The sequence below is a fragment of the Saccopteryx leptura genome, chromosome 1 (genome assembly GCF_036850995.1).
Source record: "Saccopteryx leptura isolate mSacLep1 chromosome 1, mSacLep1_pri_phased_curated, whole genome shotgun sequence".
NCBI classification, from domain to species: Eukaryota; Metazoa; Chordata; class Mammalia; order Chiroptera; family Emballonuridae; genus Saccopteryx; species Saccopteryx leptura.
In genome coordinates this window covers 227,783,068-227,804,098 of record NC_089503.1, presented here as the reverse complement: position 1 = coordinate 227,804,098, position 21,031 = coordinate 227,783,068, and the positions used below count along the sequence as shown (strand labels likewise).

The 21,031-nt window shown below is 40.3% G+C and overlaps 1 protein-coding gene across 8 annotated transcripts in view; it reads left to right on the top strand.

The window, feature by feature from the left end:
* The window catches only part of RAPGEF2 (Rap guanine nucleotide exchange factor 2), a 254,331-nt gene extending 234,441 nt beyond the window's left edge, over nucleotides 1-19,890 (top strand). For 4 of the 8 annotated variants that reach the window (XM_066387252.1, XM_066387242.1, XM_066387301.1 and 1 more), the window contains 11 exons: nucleotides 693-904; nucleotides 2,034-2,157; nucleotides 2,790-2,813; nucleotides 3,836-4,059; nucleotides 5,537-5,743; nucleotides 9,332-9,484; nucleotides 10,234-10,356; nucleotides 11,919-12,144; nucleotides 12,716-13,275; nucleotides 16,080-16,388; nucleotides 17,810-19,890. In XM_066387252.1, the coding sequence (XP_066243349.1) occupies nucleotides 693-904; nucleotides 2,034-2,157; nucleotides 2,790-2,813; nucleotides 3,836-4,059; nucleotides 5,537-5,743; nucleotides 9,332-9,484; nucleotides 10,234-10,356; nucleotides 11,919-12,144; nucleotides 12,716-13,275; nucleotides 16,080-16,388; nucleotides 17,810-17,835 (2,188 nt within the window). In that variant the 3' untranslated portion in view covers nucleotides 17,836-19,890. The remainder of the gene's footprint in view (nucleotides 1-692; nucleotides 905-2,033; nucleotides 2,158-2,789; nucleotides 2,814-3,835; nucleotides 4,060-5,536; nucleotides 5,744-9,331; nucleotides 9,485-10,233; nucleotides 10,357-11,918; nucleotides 12,145-12,715; nucleotides 13,276-16,079; nucleotides 16,389-17,809) is intronic. The other 4 variants (XM_066387291.1, XM_066387281.1, XM_066387272.1 and 1 more) reach the window with 3 other exon arrangements.
* Nucleotides 19,891-21,031: the final 1,141 nt, after the last annotated feature.

Below are 21,031 nucleotides of genomic sequence, written 5' to 3'. Positions count from 1 at the left end.
AATTGTTTATTTCTGGGATTTCCCATTAAATATTTTTGGACTGGAGTTAATTGCAGGTAACTAAAACTGCAGAAAGCAAAATTATGGAGTGGGGGGGGGGGGCTACTGTAATATCTGTGGCGTTCCATCAGCCAGCACAAGGAAAATGCCCAGTAAATGTTGATATTTCCCCCCTTTTGAGTGCTTAGATTGAGGCTGGAGGAAAATAACAAAAGTGAAACAATTAGCAATATTGATATTGATGGTGATTGTTAAATTAGTCACTTTCTCTTTCTAGGAGTATGATTGTATCCTCCTTACTATGAGGGTGTTTGTTCTATTTTATTACTATAAGATATTTGGCCAGTCTGCTATGTGCCAAGCACTGCTCTATCTGGAGACAAAGCAAAGAAACAAAAGGTCTATCCTTGTGATACTTTCATTCTAGTGGTTTTGCTCAGAGGAAGCAAATCAGATGGTGTTGAGAACAGAAGAATAAACCTAAAACCCCTTGATACTGACCCTGCTTCCATCTTCCATTTTCATTACCTAGAATTATTAACAGTTCCTTAGGAATTTTTCTGTAAATTGTCCTGTGTAAATCGCACCCAAAGGTGCTATATGTTAATAGATTGACAATGTGCTGTTTTACTTTTATTTCATAAAGATGAGTCATTTCATTTTATACCACGTTTTCTTTTTTTTTCTCTCAGTGGCCTAAACCTGGCACCAGTAGCAAGATTGCGAACCACCTGGGAAAAACTTCCCAATAAATATGAAAAGCTGTTTCAAGATCTCCAAGACCTATTCGATCCTTCCAGAAACATGGCAAAATACCGCAATGTCCTCAATAGTCAAAACCTACAGCCTCCCATAATTCCTCTATTCCCAGTTATTAAGAAAGATCTCACGTTCCTTCATGAAGGTAAATACAAAGTTGAGGATTCCTCCCTTCACTGTGGAAATATAGACTAAATGCCAGGGATTAAGAAGGACAAATTGCTAGTTATAAAATAGTCATGGGGAGCTCTGGCCAGGTTGCTTAGTTCATTTGAATGTTATCTGGATATGCCAAGGTTGTAGGTTCAACCCACAGTCGGGGTACATACAAGAATCAACCAATGGCTTGATCAAGCGGTGGCACGGTGGATAGAGTGTCAGACTGGGACACGGAGGAGCCAGGTTTGAAACCCAAGGTTGTCGGCTTGAGCGCGGGCTCATCTGGCTTGAGCACGGGTTCATAGGCTTGAGTGTGGGATTCTAGACTTAACCCCATGGTTGCTGGCTTGAGTCCAACGCTGGCTTAAGCAGGGAGCCACTTGCTCTGCTGGAGCCCCCCAGTCAAGGCACATATGAGAAAGCAATCAATGAACAACTAAGGTGCTGCAATGAAGAATTGATGCTTCTCCTCTCTCTTCCTTTCACCGTCTCTCTCTCTCTCTCTCTCTCTCTCTCTCTCTCTCTCTTGCTTAAAAAAAAAAAAAGAACCAATGAATGAATAAATAGTGGAGTAACAAGATATTTCTTCTTTCTTTCTCCCTCCCTTTCTCTCTAAAACCAATTTTTAAAACTAAACCTCTAAATTTAAAAAAAAGTCATGGGAATATAAAGTTGTATGTAGAGAATGTATTCAATATTATAATAACTACGTATGGTGCTAAGTGGGCACTGGAATTATCAAAGAGATCACATCATAAATTTATAATTGTTGGCATGACCTGTGGTGGCGCAGTGGATAAAGTGTCGACCTGGAACGCTGAGGTCGCTGGTTTGAAACTGTGCTTGCCTGGTCAAGGCACATATGGGAGTTGATGCTTCCTGCTCCTCCCCCCTTCTCTCTGTCTTTCTCTATCTCTCTCTCTCTCTCCTCTCTAAAATGAATAATAAAATAAAATAAAAATTTATAATTGTCTAACCACTATGCTGTACATCTGAAACTAACATAAAATAGCATTAAATGTTAACTATAGTTGAAAAATAAAATTTAAAAATACAGTTCCAGAGAAGAATAAGTCCATGTGATTCCATGTGATTCTTTTTTTTGCCAATTATAGGAAATGACTCAAAAGTTGACGGGCTGGTCAATTTTGAGAAGCTAAGGATGATTGCAAAAGAAATTCGTCATGTTGGCCGAATGGCTTCGGTTAACATGGACCCTGCCCTCATGTTCAGGACTCGGTGAGTGTGTCATCTTCACTGGCACGTGTGGGATTAGAGAGGGTTGAGTTTAGAGCTTCCTAATAAATGAGGGAAGTTTGAATATTTACATTTATAGCTTGGCAGAAAATTCTATTAGGTCATGCAGAGAATCTCATTGAGCTCTAATTTGAGAGCTCACTGTCTTATTCCATATGGAGAGCACTTTTGATTGCCAGTATAAACAGTTTGTCCTTCAAACATTTTTCATTTAACTTGAGATAGTTATTCGTTCCTTATTTTTCAGAGCAATCATTTGTAGAGCTAAAACTCATAATTGGTAGTATGAACTAAAATATGTAAATAACCCAAACAATATTGTTTCAATACACACACAATGGATTTAATTGTCAGCATAGCCAAAAAATGATGAGTCCAATGAAGGGGAGAAGAGGAGTCAGTCTCCTTTTAAAAAAAAAAATGTAAATGCATTTGTCTTTTGAGCCCCGTAAATATTTCTGGTACAGTTGTGTGTGTGAGGTGAATATGCAGTTTGATGTTTGTGGGCTTCTTATACTGCTTATTCGGAAGTCTAGTCCTTTCTTTCTGAGCTTGTGATCTTTCTGTCTCTCTCTCTACACCCATGCTTCAATCTCCATGGCTCTCACTTACAGGAAGAAGAAGTGGAGGAGTTTGGGGTAAGTGTGGAGACCTTGCACACCCCCACCCGGTCCTTATCCTGCTCATTGCATTGTTTCCTTACCTGCTGTATCTTCTGATGCTTTGCATTTTTGCATTTTTTTTTCTTAACCCTCTCGCTCTAGCAGAATTTCAGGTGGCAAACTTAACTTCAAGTTGAACCTGTTGGGGCTTTTGCTTTTGAGGTCATGGTCCATGAGAGCTGTGAAGTGATCAGTGATTGTTCCGGGGAACTGTAGGTCAGACATACTTCAGAGTTTTCAGAGAGATCTCACTTTAATACGATTTCTGTGTTTCAAAATGGGAAAAGCCTAACGCTGGGTGAGGGGAGGGAGGATGTGAGAAGGCGAAATTGTGCAATTTAAATACCATTGCACGGATATTTGAGAAGTAAATATATGTAGTGTAAATGCTGCCCCTAGGTGTTAAAGCTAAATTTTTTACAGCTCAACTAACTACTGTTTTCATTCTATAAACCAATTCTTTTAAAAAATAATTCTTAACAATTCATGCGCTGGTTTCTATACATATATGTTTACATTTGCATGGTGACCATTTCATTAACAGTTTGACCACATTACTTTAGAAACTCACTACATTTAACCCAAGGAATAAGAAAGCAACTATAAAATTTTAATTGATTTTTTAAAACATTTGTAAATCATAATCTCAGGGGAAGTAAATTTAATGTAAATCCTAATTATAACTGTATTTTTGCATGAGCTTCTATAAGTAATTATTATCTATGAGTGGACTGACTTGGGTGCTCTGTGGATATGAAAAGTAGATTTTACTTGCTGGAACAGAACAGACACCAAACATATATATGTATGTATGCAGGATTCTTTTTTGAAGAAAAATTGAAGCCATATTATTCTGTATTCCTTTGTAACAGTTTACTTACCAGTATGAAGCATGTGACCTTTTGAACATAGAATATTTTCTAAGTCTTGGCAGGTTTCAAAGCGGTCCAGTAACCCCATGCTAGAGTGAGCTGCATATCTCCCTTTTCGTCTTCCAGGTCCCTCAGCCAGGGTAGTACAAACGCAACAGTGCTAGACGTTGCTCAGACAGGTGGTCATAAAAAGCGGGTACGTCGTAGTTCCTTTCTCAATGCCAAAAAGCTTTATGAAGACGCCCAAATGGCTCGAAAAGTGAAGCAGTACCTGTCCAATTTGGAGTTAGAAATGGATGAAGAAAGTCTCCAGACATTATCCCTGCAGTGCGAGCCAGCAACCAACACGTGTGAGTGTTTCCTGAAAGCGGCTGTGGAGTCTGACTGGTGGGATGCTGGCTTGTTTCCTGGGCCGCGGAGCGGGTGGTGACGCGGTGGGGCTGACGCGGAGGGGAAGGGAGGGTCCTGAGCCGCCCTGAAGGCCGCTGGTGAATGCCATTCTGCACTGTCCTTGGCTGAGCCTCATGTCCAGCTGGGTCGGTGTGGGGAGGAGGACACCATAGACTTATTTAGAGTGAGCATTGTTTCGGTTTCATCCCAATACAGTCAAGTGTGCAGGCAGGGGACACATGGGTGATGTGTCTTCCATATGCATCCCTTGTTTTCTCACTCAGATACTTCCAAAGTGATGAGCTACCTGAGAGGGTGAGGGGCCCGCTAGGTCAGAACAGGGCGGAACTAGGTATGCCGGCTGCCTTTTATCCCCCGAGCCCAGACAGCACCTAGCAGTAAGCTCAGCTACCATGGAAAGCGATAACTCTGCTCACAGTGAATCACAGCTCAGCCGAATGTGAGGTGTCCCAGCCTTTAACAGTCTGGCCAGCCTAGAAATGGGGCGGTTTCCTTTTTATCTGTATCTATATCTGTAAGGCAGAGGCATGTTCCATGTAAGACACGCTGGGTCTTTACAGGCAGGTTTGGAGATGCCATCTAATGAATAGACATTATGTAGGTGACTTGAGGAAATTGAAGTTATTAGATTTTCCTAGGACAGTAAAGAAGCTCTGTGTGTCATGATCCAGAGCTTGTCCTCCGAGGTCAGATTGGGCTGATTTCACATCCTGTCTGTTCCTCAGCCTAGCAAGGGTGCTTTAGGCAAGTTACCTGTGCTCCCTAATCCTTAGCTTCTTTATATGTAAATTGCAGGAAGTATACATACATCATTGAGTCGTTAATATAGAACACATATAGCATTTAATCACCCTATTAAATTGGTTTGCTTTCTATCTGCCATGGAATTACACACTCAGTATTGGCTATACTCGAGCAGTATTGGCTAACGTAATTCTGCTCCATAGAAGAGAAAATTCGATAGTACAAAGATTACAATTAATACCATTTATTAAGTAAAAGTAGTAAACTCACATATATCAAGGAATTTCAGACACCATTTTAGAAAAATAATTCTTAACAATTTTCCTGGGGTAGTTTTTATGATCTACTTGAGTTTTGTTTTGTTTTGTTTTTTGTACGCTCAGTTCATATTCTTCTATTTTTTATTTTTGACGTGGTCTAACAGTACAATCATCTTTTGAGATAGCTAGTTTCATAAGGTAAATATATGTGTCCTGTCATGCCTTTAATGATTTCTGTTACTAGGGTCCCCTCCCCCCATTTCTGTCCTTTATGTAGGCAGCAGGAGAAAAGAAAGACACACATTTTAGTCTGCTACCTGCCCAAAATGCTTATGCGGTTCTAAAGTTATCTTGTGTGTAGCTACTAACATCTTCAATTTCTTGTTCTATTTTCAAACCAAACAATTATCAGTGCCTAAGAATCCTGGTGACAAAAAGCCTGTCAAAACCGAGACCTCCCCAGTGGCTCCGCGGGCAGGGTCACAACAGAAAGCACAGCCGCAGTCACAGCCCCCGCAGCCGCCGCCATCACATAAAGTCAACCAAGGACTGCAGGTTCCCGCGGTGTCTCTGTACCCTTCACGAAAGAAGGTGCCCGTGAAGGACCTCCCACCCTTTGGTAGGCGATTAAATTGATGGCCTCTTTTGGTGCAATACTGTCATGTTTCTAAAACTAGGAAGAAACATGCTTGTCTTGGATAACTTTGTCTAATATTCTTGAGTCTCCCCCTGATGATTACTTCTTCATAAAGCATTAATATTAATATCTAGTAAGTTCTACTTGACTTTTGTCAGTGGAAGGGACTGATTTTATAGAGTATTTCACTTAATTGTGCTCCTGTACCATGGGGGATGGGCTCATGGAATGGGGAAATTATGCTTTTACTAATTTAATTTTTAATGCGTACAGAAGTTGCAGTGTTCATATACATCATTTAACCCTTTGAGTAGTGAGTTTTTTTCATGCTCGCTGACCCCCCGGGAGTGAGTTGGGTTTTTTTCAAAAAATGAAATTAGTTCGTTACATTTTTATTAACTTAAAATCATGTTTGTTTGATAACCAACTTATGGAAACAAGAAGAACATACATTTGTCTTTTTTTAATGTTGCCTTACACATTTTTAAAATAAATCGATCGTACTCTGGATGATCAGGAGGCACGAGGATGTACATGAATGTTCATACTACCCAAAGGGTTAAACTAGTTTGGTCGTATGATGCATAAACTAGTGGAATTTAGGCAGAATATTTTTAAGCAAAATGATTTGTCCAGAGGTGAATTCTTACTTGTTGAATCCCTGATTCTATAACTTTGGGGAGGAAATACAGTTTATTCCTGAATGTTAAGGAGCCAAATTGCGCTTCATTATTTTTTCTATTAAGCGTCATAGGTCTACGAGGTTAGTCCCTTTATGTAAGTGGTACAACAGTACTACTTTTGACTGGTACCAAAGTTTATTTAACAAAAGCTCAGTGTGAAAATGTGCACGACTTGATTTTTCTACTGCAGTAAAAGCAGGTGCTGTGGAGAGGGGACATGTGGAAGCAGTCGGTTTCCCTGGTGAACACAGCCATCCTCTCTGCTCATCCAAGGTTCCCGACGTGGTGACACTACTGCCACATCTCACCACCATTCTGCTGGTGTTCTGTTACCCACTACCTGCCACCTCCACACGTTTATCTGTTGCCAAGATTCATACAGAGATCTAATCCCCATAATAGTCCTTAGACGTGTCTGTTGCAATTTAATTTCAATGGTACCTTCTTGTCCATAAATTTTTTTAACTCAGGAGGGCGAGCTTTGCTCATGCTGTCTACTTAGCTCAAAAATACCTCTGAAGAGCCAAAATTATTTTTCATAAAATGTATTGTTTCCTTTTTCTATGCGCGCGCACACACGCACATGCACAGGAAACGATAAAAAGAAATTTTTGAAAACTGGTAGCAAAGAGTTTACTTAGCTAAATTAGGGTCTCAGTAACTAAGATAATTACTGCCTGATTACAACTTGTCCTTATGAGTTGGGCAAGAGTCTTATCGTATATCCTTTGGCTCGGTCCTCCTGATCAGTAAGTGTCCCATTTGTTGAGTTTGGGAAAGACTGAGAAAAGAATACCTTTACTTGCTATTTCCCCTTTCAAATAAATATTTGTATTGCTGCCCCTGTCACAAACAAACTAAATTTCATGTTTCTTTATCCACTACCTTCGTGAGGGACAAACAGGAAGAGAGAGAAATGAGAGGCATCAATTCCTCGTTGTGGTACCTTTGTTGTTCATTGATTGCTTTCTCATATGTGCCTTGACTGGGGGGCTGCAGCAGAGCGAGTGACCCTGCACTTAAGGCAGCAACCTTGGGCTTCAAGCCAGTGACCCTTTGCTCAGGCCATTGACCTTGGGGTTTCGAACCTGGGTCCTCTGCATCCCAGTCCGACGCTCTATCCACTGCGCAACCACCTGGTCAGGCAAAAGACAACTTTCTAAATCTGTGTATACTGCTGACCTTGGAAATTTTTTCAAAATCAAAACTATTCACTTATATGGCTTTAGTGCAGCTGGTATTTTCATGAATCCTGTGTATATTATTAGTATCTGTACCTATTAAAATATTGCTATAAACATCATTTTTTAAAGATGGTATTAAAACATCAAACACAGCCTGACCAGGCAATGGCGCAGTGGATGGAGCGTCAGACTGGGATGTGGAGGACCCAGGTTCAAGACCCCGAGGTCGCCAGCTTGAGCGTGGGCTCATCTGGTTTGAGCAAAGCTCACCAGCTTGGTCCCAAGGTCACTGGTTTGAGCAGGGGGTTACTCGGTCTGCTGAGGGCTCACGGTCAAGGCACATATGAGAAAGCAATCAATGAACAACTAAGGTGTCTCAACGAAAGACTGATGATTGATGCTTCTCATCTCTCTTCGTTCCTGTCTGTCCCTATCTATCCCTCTCTCTGACTCTCTCTCTGTCTTTGTAAAAAAATAAAATTAAATGTAAAAATTTAAAAAAAAATCAAACACATGAGGTGAAATGAAGGATTAAATCTTTGTTACATTTTATTGCCTCTTTTTTAATTATTTCTATTTAGAACATTGTAACTAGTGTTTTACTGAGATAGTTTCAGGTTATAATGCCTTCCTAGATATGTTTTTTGTTGTTCAAAAAAGGGTAATTGAGAGTACCTCATAATATTTACTTTGTAAAATATTTTAATATGACTCCCTTTCTAAAAAAATTTTTTTAATCACCTTTGATTATCATATATAATCCTTTATTCCTGCCCTCATCCACCTTGGTCCTACACTTGACACTGGTCCACTGCATTCTGGAAACCTTCCGTGGTTTTGGACACATGGCACTTTCATAGGTCTCCTTCTTCCTTCTCTTTCATCTCCTTATTTGAGCAAATATTAACTGCATGGAATTCCCCAGGGCTCTTTTAATTGCTTTTCTGGCTGATTCCTTTTAACTCATGGCTCTTGACTTTTCTCCCAAAATTCCACTTCCCCAGAGCTAACGTATCCAATAACATTAAAATACCTGTTTCCAACTCACACCTGACTTCTAAGTAATAAATCTTATTTTTCTTTTTTTTTTCTTTTTTTTTTTTTTAATTTTAAGTGAGGGGAGGGGCGACAGAGAGACAGACTCCCACATGCTCCCTGACTGGGATCCACCCAGCAACCAACATCCATGGTCGATGCTCAAATCAATCGAGCCACTGACTTTAAGAGGAAAGGAGAGAGGGAGGGGGAGAGGGAGGGAAGGGGGAGACGGAGGGAAAGAGAAGCAGATGGTTGCTTCTCATGTGTGCCCTGAAGGTGGTTTGAATCCTGGACGTCTGCACTCTGGGCCGACATTCTATACAGTAAGCCACAGGCCAAGGCAATAAGTCTTATTTTTCTTTATTGTTGTATAACATATTGTTGAATAAAGATAGTGACCACATTAAGATTTAGAACCTACTGCAAAATATTGAAAGTAGTCCATTTCCAGACTCTGGTAGATACCAGTCAGAAAACAGACTAGGGGTACCTTATGCCTTCTATAAGCTTATTGCCTATACTGTGAAGAATACAAAATTGAAATTGTAAATAGTTTAAATTTAAATGTAATATTAAATCTTAAGACAAAAAAGGTTTTTTCGTTATTAATGTCAATTTTTTTTCAGTCTTAAATACATATTGAAGTTATTTTCTTTCTCCCATAGGCATAAACTCTCCACAAGCTTTAAAGAAAATTCTTTCTTTGTCTGAAGAAGGAAGTCTGGAGCGTCACAAGAAACAAGCAGATGATACAATATCAAATGCATCTTCCCAGCTTTCTTCTCCTCCCACTTCTCCACAGAGCTCTCCAAGGAAAGGTAGATTAATTCAGTTTCCCTTTAAATAGCGATATCTACATTTCAGTTATAAATTTCAGAATTGTACATTATACCATTTTTTTTAAATTATACTCATATAAAATGATCTAATATATAACAACGAGTGGATTTTTTTTCTTCTCAGTTTATACATTTGGAAGAATTTTGGTATTTTTAATCTTATGGTAAGCAGTGTTAAACTTATAGTAAGGCCTTTGAAAAATACATTTAAATTTTTTATTGTAAGTGTGGAAATAATTGTTTTTATACTAAAAGTTGTTTTAACTAAATATGATTATATAACATTAATTCAGAGAAGAGAGCTTTAAATACATAAGAAAAACTAATACCTTCCTGATTTATTTTTTCATCGTATTAACATGGGTCTTGATTACCTTCCTTGTTGCTACCTCCTTTTATTTTAAAAAGGTTAAATTTTGGGGACTCAAACTCTCCGTACGTTGAGCTTTCTTATATTAGAATAACAGATCTGGCACATAGCCATCCAGGTTACTTCCTCTCCGATCCTTTAATAAATGGATATAAACTAGTAATAAATGGCTAAGACATTTTTTTCCTAGAGGGAGACCAAAAAGATGAATAAATTGTGAGATTTCACTGAATCAATAAATACCTCTTCTGCTTTACTTTTTAGCTATTTCAGACATCTGTGCATTTTGTGTGGGTATCAGTCTCTGCTGTGCTTGTTAAACGGATGTATCTGAACTCTTTTCTCATCCTGTTGTTAGGTGGCAGTGGCAATCAGCTGAGATCTTTTGGCTCCGGGCAGTTGGACTTAACCAGTTCCTCCTCTTCTCTTGGAAGTGAGAACAGTAACAAGAATAACAATGCACCACGGACCTATGGGATAGGTGGGGTTTATAGAACCAAAAACGGGATGGAAAGGAGAGGAATCATCTCATTAGTTCAGGAAAATGGGAGAATTCCTCTAAATGTCAAAGGCTTTGTCTGCGTGGTTCTTTTTTAGAGATGTTGTTTTGAGCAGACTGTTCAGGGAAGGTTTTCAGTCCTGTCAGAACTTGTAGTGTGGTTTTTCAAAAGACATTTCATAGATAAACACATTAAATCTTATCAAGACCTGTGCAACCTTTAAAAAATAAATCAGGAATTAACAAATTACTGAAAGGATGGGAAAATACTATTTAAAGAATAAATTAGCAACATTTAGGCCATCTAGATTTAACTTATTTATTAGGTAAGTGGCATTAAAAACTTACATTGCATACACATATCATGTGGAATCAATATTTTAAGTAATACGAGATTTTTAGTAATGTAAAATAAATGAGTACTGAAAAAGAAGATTTGGATTTTTTTATTAAAAAATTTCAAGATGTCCTGGCCAGATGGCTCAGTGTTAGAGCCTCGGCCCAGCGTGTGGATGTCCCGGGTTCCATTCCCAATCAGGACACACAGGAGAAGTGACCATCTGCTTCTCCACCCCTACCCCTTCTCTTTCTTCTTCCCCCACAGCCATGGCTTGATTGGCTTGAACAAGTTGGCCCTGGGTGCTGGGGATGGCTCCATGTCCTCCACCTCAGGTGCTAAAAAATGGCTCCAGTTTCAGTGGAGCCAACGGCCCCAGGTGGGCAGAGCATCGCCCCCTTAGTGGGCATGCAGGGTGGATCCCAGTCCAGGTGCATGCAGGAGTCTGTCTCTCTGCCTCCCTTCCTTTCACTAAAAAAAAAGAAAAGAAAATCACAATAAGCCTCTTTTTTTGTGACTTTCTAAATTATTTTTAGCAACAAAGGGAGTTAAGGGTTTCAAGTCAAAAATGGACATCTGTGTAGACATTTTAAAGTGTTGGTGTCAGGAGGAAATGGAGATTTTGTACTTTGTGACCTTCAAAACAACAGACTTTTATGTGATTTGTCCAATGTATTACTAATGTTGAAAAACCAAATGACAGAAATCCAAACTCTTTTTCAGGTTTTATTTCTTATTCTTATCTGTCCACTTAAAATTATAAACATAATACATATTTCCAGTTGAATTAGTCTATACCATAACATTCTAAAAATTGGAAACATTACTGAGTTTGCCGTTTGCAAAAATATACTTTAAAATCTGATGATGGTTATTCTTCATAGTTTATAACAGACTAATAATAGTTTAATTTGTATTTGAGGGAGCTCAGAGTAGTCGAGTAGTGCCAAGATATATGCATGATTTCCTGGCTCACACAGCATGTTTTCCTTTTTCCTATCTAAACCTTCACTGAGCAAGTTAAGCTTCATTCAAGTACAGATTAACCTTATCTCAGTCCCCTGCTCTCGCGTGTTAAATGCATTCTTCCCCAGTTGAGTGGTGATATTTTTGGCCTACATTTGGTTTTCGCTTCTATTTGGGAGACTTCAGTTTTTATGTTATAAACCTACAGCGTCTAATTAATATGGTTGTATTTCCCATGCAGGCTATACTTTGGCTCCCAGTGGGACTGTGGATAATTTTTCAGATTCTGGTCACAGTGAAATTTCTTCACGATCCAGTATTGTCAGCAATTCCTCCTTTGACTCGGTGCCAGTCTCGCTGCATGATGAGAGGCGCCAGAGGCATTCTGTCAGCATTGTGGAAACAAGCCTAGGCGTGGGCAGGATGGAGAGGAGGACCGTGGTGGAGCCCGATCAATACAGCTTAGGGTAGACGCCTTTTCTTCAGTGTTCTTTTACATCCTTTCTTCCGTCTTTGAAAAATTAGTCCTTTTTTTAATTTTTTGTTTTCTAGATGTGTATTTCCATTTATTTTATGTAATGCCTAAGGACTTTTCTCCCATCTCAGTAACTAATTTTTACAATATCCGAATTTATTCAGTGCCTGCCGTTTTTGTTGTCCTCTTAGAGTTCGGTTCATTCTTGTCGGAACACGGTCTTTCTGGGCTAAAGGCAGAGGCTGACTTTAGGATGTGTCTGAGTTCTTTGCATGAGCTGTCTTCTTGAAATAATCAGATTACAGTGAACCTTGTAAGGAAAATGTTTCTTTATATTAAGCGAGGAATTGCTCTTTGCCGCTGTATTTATTTTATGGCGATGGCGAAGTGAGAAAATTGGACGTTGCAGAACTAACCACTGTCATGCAGTTCAGTGGCTCTTTCATCCTGTCTCCGGGATGAAAGAAAGCCGTCTTTCTAGGAAAAAATGTTTTGGCTTTCTCATAGTCATTATATTAGCTAACAGTCTTGCTTTTTCTTTCCCGTTTCTTTTGACCACGTAGGTCCTACGCGCCCATGCCTGAGAGCCGGGGCTTATACGCAGCAGCGACAGTGATCTCTTCTCCAAGCACAGAGGAGCTTTCCCAAGACCAGGGGGACCGCGCGTCCCTCGACGCTGCTGACAGTGGCCGTGGGAGCTGGACTTCATGCTCAAGTGGTTCCCATGATAATATACAGACCATCCAGCACCAGAGAAGCTGGGAGACGCTTCCCTTCGGGCACACTCACTTTGATTATTCCGGGGATCCTACAAGTGTGTGGGCCTCAAGCAGCCATATGGACCAAATTATGTTTTCTGATCCTAGCACAAAGTATAACAGGCAGAGTCAAAGTAGAGAGAGTCTTGACCAAGCCCAGTCCCGGGCGAGCTGGGCCTCTTCCACAGGCTACTGGGGAGAGGACTCGGAAGGCGACACGGGCACAATAAAGCGAAGGGGCGGCAAAGATGTTTCCATCGAGGCTGAAAGCAGCAGCATGCCGTCTGTGACCACAGAGGAAACCAAACCCGTTCCAGTGCCTGCCCACATAGCTGTGACAGCAGCCACCGCGAAGGGACTTATCGGTAAGCGGAACAGGGAGTTTGTCTTGTCTGGATCATGGCTTTAATCTAACTTATCTCAGAAGTAAAATCGAGTGTTTGTGGTTCCTTTCCCCATTGCTGTGTAGGGCTCGAAATGAATAGTACTTACGATCCCAGGCTCTGTGGTCAGGTACATACAAGTCTTTTCCAGCATGTTGTGCATTCAGTACTCCTTAGCTTTCAGAATCAGAAGGTTGTCGTGGTTCTTTTCTGGTCTCATATTGATCTTTGTTGGCTGAAAATTATCAGGAAGGATGAATTTTTAATTGAAGCTTTTCAATATTTTTATTTTTCGTATTCTATTTTGTTCTCCTGAATTGTATTTAAAACTTTATTCTTTGCATATTTAAAAAATCTTCTATTGAGTTTGTTAGGCAAATGGTTTCTGTGCTGAACAAATTCTGTCTGTGCAGTATGGAACAAGGAAGAGGCTGCTAAGATCATGTACCGTGTAAGAGTTTAGCACTTGGGCAGATTGGGGTTGGAATCACTGTTTCACTGCTTTTCTAGGTGTGTGGCATTGGGCAATGCACTGAACTCTTGTATCTGTTTCCTCATCTGTAAAATGAGTTCAGTAATTTCGACTAATACAGTTGATGTTAGGATTAGAGGAATTCTCTGTGAAACACTTAGAACAGCTCTCAGATGGTAACTTACAAGTCATGGAAAATGCTACTGCTGCTGCTGTTATGAAGTCCCTCATGTACCCTCATTCCTGTTGGGATGAGTTTTCTATGGCATATTCAATGTCTGTGTAATTGAAGTGTAGAAATACATTGTAGAATACAAAATGTGTGTAATCATTACCAACATCACTTTTATTAGTAGGGAAATTGTAGTTATGTTACCATGTCAATAGTTGCAGGTAGACATCAAATTTAATATCCTTTGTAGATGAATTAAGGAGATAACTATTAATGCCTATTCTTAGGTTGCAAATTTTAAAGCTTTCTTTCAACCAACTAATACTCAGACATTTTGTGTGTGTGTGTATGTGTGACAGAGACAGAGAGGAACCGATGGGGACAGACAGACAGGAAGGGAGAGAGATGAGAAGCATCAGTTTTTTGTTGCGGCTCCTTAGTTCATTGATTGCTTTCTCATATGTGCCTTGACCAGGGGGCTCTAGCCAGTTACCCCTTGCTCAAGCCAGCGACTTTGGGGTTTTGAACCTCAGTCCTCTGAGTCCCAGTCTGATGCTCTATCCACTGTGCCACTGCCTGGTCAGGCAATACTCAGACTTTTTTTTTTTTTGTATTTTTCTGAAGTTGGAAACGGGGAGGCAGTCAGACAGATTCCTGCATGCTACCGACCGGGATCCACCCGGCATGCCCACCAGGGGGCGATGCTCTGCCCATCTGGGGCGTTGCACTATCGCAACCAGAGCCATTCTAGTGCCTGAGGCAGAGGCCATGGAGCCATCCTCAGCACCCGGGCCAACTTTGCTCCAATGGAGCCTTAGCTGCGGGAGGGGAAGAGAGAGACAGAGAGGAAGGAGAGGGGGAGGGGTGGAGAAGCAAATGGGTGCTTCTCCTGTGTGCCCTGGCCGGGAATCGAACCCGGGACTCCTGTACGCCAGGCCGACGCTCTACCACTAAGCCAACCAGCCAGGGCCTAATACTCGGACTTTTTAAGGCACAGAAAATAAAAATAATTTTTGGTTCCTAACAGTTGAATCTAGAAAGTTCAAGGAAATAAAACTTTAATTTTACTTGGCTTGAAAGATTTCATGTTCTGGGTCATGAATATTAATAAAAGGATCTTAAGAGAAAGACATACCTTGCACATGGTTTTAGAGTTTTTTTTAACTTTGCATCTTTTTTTGTACCAGTTTTCCAAATTTATTTTAATTCATTGTTTTCCAAAGTGGGGACCAAGACCAGAAGTAATATGGAATTGATTCTCTGCCTGATAAGTAAGGTGACCAACTTTTTTACAATGAAAAGGAGGACAAAATTAAATTGAAGAAAACAATATTGTAAATAAAAGAAATATTTTATTTATTGCAACAATACAGTATAATATGATAAATGCATAATAAAAACATTTATATTTTATATTGTAATTATGCTTAGATGCCTATTAATTTTTAATAATAATTGTAAGAAAAAAAGTAGTCATTTAGATACAAATATGTCACATCACACACACAATGGATCGACTCTGCATTGATCGAATATGGACATTTACAGATTAGTCTTCCAATATCACAAAGGACATGTAGGAGGACAGTTTTCGAGGGAGGACGGAACTTCCAAAAGAAGGACTGCCCTCCCTAAAGGAGGACGATTGGTCACCTTATGGTAAGGGAAAAAGTGAGCACATAGGGCTTGCCCTTCTTGTCCCTGGGCAGGGAAAGAGCAAGAAACTTTTACCCGGCACTGCCAACATGTTGCAGGCATACTATTGGGTACCTTTCATGTTCTCTCTTTGCTTAATCTTTCCAGTAAACCCAAGGGTTCTGTGTTAAGCTTATTGCCATTTTATAGTAAAAACAAACTTTGCAGTAGTTCTTTTGATATTAAAGATACCAAGACTACCTAGTAGCTTCTCTCAGCAATTATTTGGCCACACAGAAATAACCATTGTAAGTATTTGGTTTAGTTAGCATGCATTCCCCTGCCTACTCTATCCCCCACCTCTGTCTCATGCCATACAAAACCCTGTTTGCTGTTATATGGTGTGTATTGTCTTAATACTTATTTGATAGGCTTTTATGGACATGAGTGGCATGAAATCCTCTCGCAGAACATTTTTTAATGGCTGGTGCATTGTCTTCACTATAGTGCGGAAGGAGGGCAGGTATCGAGAGCCCCCGCCCACCCCGCCGGGCTACATCGGGATCCCCATCACCGACTTCCCAGAAGGGCATTCCCATCCGACCCGGAAGCCTCCAGACTACAACGTGGCGCTGCAGAGATCTCGGATGATCGCCCGGCCCTCTGACGCAGCTGGGGGTGCCGCCCCTGCCCAGCAGCCACTCCCGCACGCCGCAGGTGGCAGGCCGGTGAATAAGCCGCAGTGGCATAAACCCAATGAGTGTGACCCGCGCCTCACCCCCTATCAATCTCAAGGGTTTTCCACTGAGGAGGACGGTACGAATTCATTCTTAAAACCATAAAGTTCTATGTGTTCCTTTATGCTGCCTGTAAGCTTGCTGTGATGTTTCTGTTTTCTTAACACTGTGATCGCTGTGTCTTTAGCTATATATTGCACATGTTATAGTTAGAGTTCCAAGTTTAGGATTAAAGCTTTTGACGAGAGAGAGAGAGAGAGAGAGAGAGAGAGAGAGTGAGAGAGAGTGTTTTCTGAAGTGCTCAAGAAATACCAAAGATTGCAGAAGGGGTCACTTGCAATAAAGTGTGTACACAGCTGGATTTCTCTCCTAATTCTCGGAGTGTTCTATGGGAAGGTTATATTTGGGCTTTTAATGAGCTCCAAATGAATGAGGAATAGACTCTATAGAACTTTTTTGCCTTCCTTCTACAATTCTTCCTCCAGCTGTAGTGAGGAGGAGGGAGATCATGCCTCTCACCCCCTTTCTTTTTTTAAAAAAGTTTTGATTTTAACATGTTTTGGTATGCAAATAATCACTATAGAATAAAACCAAAACACAATAAAGGAAAATTACTTATCCTGTTACTTGCAGATAACCACTATTAACATTTTGTTATATATCCTTCTAGACTTTTTTTTCTTTTTTGTGACAGAGAGAGAAGGACAGATAGGGACACACAGACAGGAAGGGAAAGGTGAGAAGCATCAATTCTTCACTGAGGCTCCTTAGTTGTTCATTGACTGCTTTCTCTATGTGCCTTGCTGGGGGTGGGGGGAAGCTACAGCAGAGTGAGTGACCCCTTGCTCAAGGCAGCAACCTTTGGGCTCAAGCCATTGACCCTGTGCTCAAGCCAGATGAGCCCTTGCTCAAGCTGGCGACCTTGGGGTTTCAAACCTGGGTCCTCTGCATCCCAGTCTGACGCTCTATCTACTGTGCCACCACCTGGTCAGGCTCCTTCTAGACATTATTATGTGTATGTGAACATATATTATTTAAAAAGTCACACACTGACCTTTTTGGTCACTGAATCCATTATTAACTCTCCAGTCTATAAATAGACAATATATAGGCCCTGGCTGGTTAGCTCAGTCAGTTAGAGCATCCTCTCGAAACGCCAAAGTACCAGTTCGATCCCTGGTCAGGGCACATACGGGAAGCAACCAATGAATCCACAACTAAGTGGAACAACAAATGAATGCTTCTTTTTCTTTATTTCTCTAAAAGTCAATAATAAATTTTAAAAATTAGCAATGTATATATTTTTATATTGTGTATATATTAAACTCTATACATCATATATACTTCATTTTAAAGCTCTTATTAACGATCATCACCTAGAGCAAAAGGCAAGGATTTCAAGTGCGGTATACTAAAAAGAATGCTGTGGAATTTTTACTTAGCACATCAGATCTCTCAGCCCATCAGTCTGTTTTCTTTCTCTCCTGGTTGTGTTCGCAGAAGATGAACAAGTATCTGCTGTTTGAGGCACAGGCTTTTCTGGATCCAGAGTGAGCCACCCTACAAGGAGAGCACAAGAAGACGTCCCTAGCATTGGAGCCTTGGAACTCACACTCTGAGGATGGTGGACCAGTTTGCCTCCTTCCCTGCCTTAAAAGCAGCATGGGGCTTCTTCTCCCCTTCTTCCTTTCCCCTTTGCATGTGAAATACTGTGAAGAACTCGCCCTGGCACTTTTCAGACTTTGTTGCTTGAAATGCACAGTGCAGCAATCTTCCAGTCCCCACTGTTGCTGCCTGCCACATCGCACAGTATCATTCCAGATTCCAAGATCATCACAACAAGATGATTCACTCTGGCTGCACTTCTCAATGCCTGGAAGGATTTTTTTTTTTTTTAATCTTCCTTTTAGATTTCAGTCCAGTCCCAGCACTTGGTCTCATTGGGATAATGAGAAAAGCTAGCCATTGAACTTCTCGGGGCCTTTAACCCACCAAGGAAGACAAAGAAAAACAATGAAATCCTTTGAGTACAGTGCTTGTCCACTTGTTTACAATGTCCTCCTTTTTTCTTTTTCTTTTTTTTTTAATGAGTTTAAAGATTGTCTTCAGAGAGTAAATGTTATATTCATTTAATAATTACAGTATTATTTTGAACCTTTAAGTAGGGTTGCCAGCCTAGGTTTCTAAAAAACCAAATATGCCGGACAGGGTGTGGTCCACCAAGAAGAGGGGAAGACCCGGGTGTGACCCTGTCTTCCTGTGGGCTGCAGGCCTCACCCGCGAAGTGCCCTATCCTGGAGAAGTATAAACTGTTAGCCAATTCCTTAGCTACCAAGACACCCCACCCACCCCTTCCCCAGTGGGTGGGGCTTTTCTGCAAAACTGTTTGCACATGGCCAGGGGAGGGAAATGGGACTCTTGTGTCCTGTGTCTGAGCCTTATGGAGTGCAGGACAGTGTCATTTGAGGGTGTGTCCTGCTCCATTGAGATGGATGGCAAACCCCCAACCCCTTTTTAAGTTATGTTTCTTTGATTTTTGTTAATTTAGTGTTAGGGGATTTTTATTTTTTATTTTTTTGTCTTTTTAAAGAGAAATGTTTATAACTGGATAGCATTGCAGTGAAAGCAGCTTGGGATGTTGGAGCTAATGCCAGCTGTTAATACTGCTCTTTCAAGACAGCCTCCCTTTACTGAATTGGCATTAGGGAATAAATAAGCCTTTAATGTGATCAAAGATCAAACAATCCAAAACCTGGTTAGATATGCCAGCCTTTGCCAGGTGGGTTAGTCCCCAAAGACTAACCTGGAAGTGACTTTATGGATGTTATGGGTAGAGAAGGCCTAAGTGTAGCAACCACCTGCTCACAGCTGCTATGAACCCTATAATGACTGAAATGACCCCTCCACTCTATTTTTGTGTTCTTTTTTGCACAGACTCCGGAAAAGTGAAGGCTGCCAATCCGAGTAGTACTCAAATGTGAGGAACTGCTGGTCTTGGATTTTTTTCCATTAAATTCAGCTGATCATATTGATCAGTAGGTAAACGTAAATAGCTTCAAATTTTAAAAAGTCGAATTGCAGTGTTTTTTCACTGTATCAAACGTCAGTGCTTTATTTAATAATTCTCTTCTGTATCATGGCATTTGTCTACTTGCTTATATATTACATTGTCAATTAAGCATTTGTAATTTTACATGTAATATGCATTATTTGCCAGTTTTATTATATAGGCTATGGACCTCATGTGCATATAGAAAGACAGAAATCTAGCTCTACCACAAGTTGCACAAATGTTATCTAAGCATTAAGTAATTGTAGAACATAGGACTGCTAATCTCAGTTCGCTCTGTGATGTCAAGTGCAGAATGTACAATTAACTGGTGATTTCCTCATACTTTTGATACTACTTGTACCTGTATGTCTTTTAGAAAGACATTGGTGGAGTCTGTATCCCTTTTGTATTTTTAATACAATAATTGTACATATTGGTTATATTTTTGTTGAAGATGGTAGAAATGTACTACGTTTATGCTTCTACATCCAGTTTGTATAAGCTGGAAAATAAATAAATATAACATAAAGCCTTGTCTATATTCTTAATGAATCGTGCATGCTTTTTATTATTGAAGTGGTAATAATCACAGCAGGGTTACGTCCTTGGGAGGCTGAGAAGACCTGGCCTATTTAGTATCAAAACTGTCCAAAAGGATATTCTTTTAGGTAGCTTTCTGTTGATTCAAAGAAATTGATATTAATGTTAACACAAACCAAATCATGTTCAGAATTTACCATGTTTCTTGAGATTCAGTGAAAAGTGAAGATATCACTATATATTTACATAGCATTTGTCTCTTCTCAACCTTTCTCAATAAAAAAAATCTCTGTGGGACAGAATATTTGGTTGCCAGTATACATACGAAGAAAAAAAACCTCAGAGAGTGAAAACAGCCAAGATCATGACCACAAAGAGTACAATTTAGCTAATGATTTGGGATGTCTAATGAATATATAAAATATCATTGTTGGCCTGACCTGTGGTGGCCCAGTGGGTAAAGCGTCAACCTGGAAACACGAGGTTGACAGTTCAAAACTCTGGGCTTGCCTAGTCAAGGCACATATGGGAGTTGATGCTTCCTGCTCCTCCCCCCTTCTCTCTCTGTCTCTCTCTCCCCTCTCTATAATGAATAAATACAATCTTTAAAAAAATAAAATAAAATAAAATATCGTTGTTATGTCTCTTGAGTTCTCGTGTGTGGTAAGTCTGAATAATATTTCAGTCTACCAGAAGGGCACTTATATTTAAAAAGGCAAAAATCAGTTAGGCAGCAACCTGTTTAAGAACATTTTGAAATCAAGGATTCATTTTTTATCCTCAAGGAAGCAAATGAAAGTACTGTCCTTCAGTCGCTGGGAAGCTGCATAGTCTAAAAAGGAGTCAGGAGTGTACTCCCGATCCTACTGTGGCCTGACCTGTGGTGGCGCGGTGGAGCTGGAACGCTGAGGTCGCCAGGTCCAGGTCCCAGGCTTGCCCGTCAAGGCCTGTATGAGAAGCAACTACTACAAATTGATGTTCCCCTCTCCCCCTGCACCCCCATCTTTCACTCTATATATACTCTCTCTGAAATCAATAAATAAAATCTTTAAAAAATCTTTCTGAAGCCTTTGTGCTAGGTGTCTTAGTGAGACAATGTTGAAAATCTGGACATCAAAAGAATTACAGAG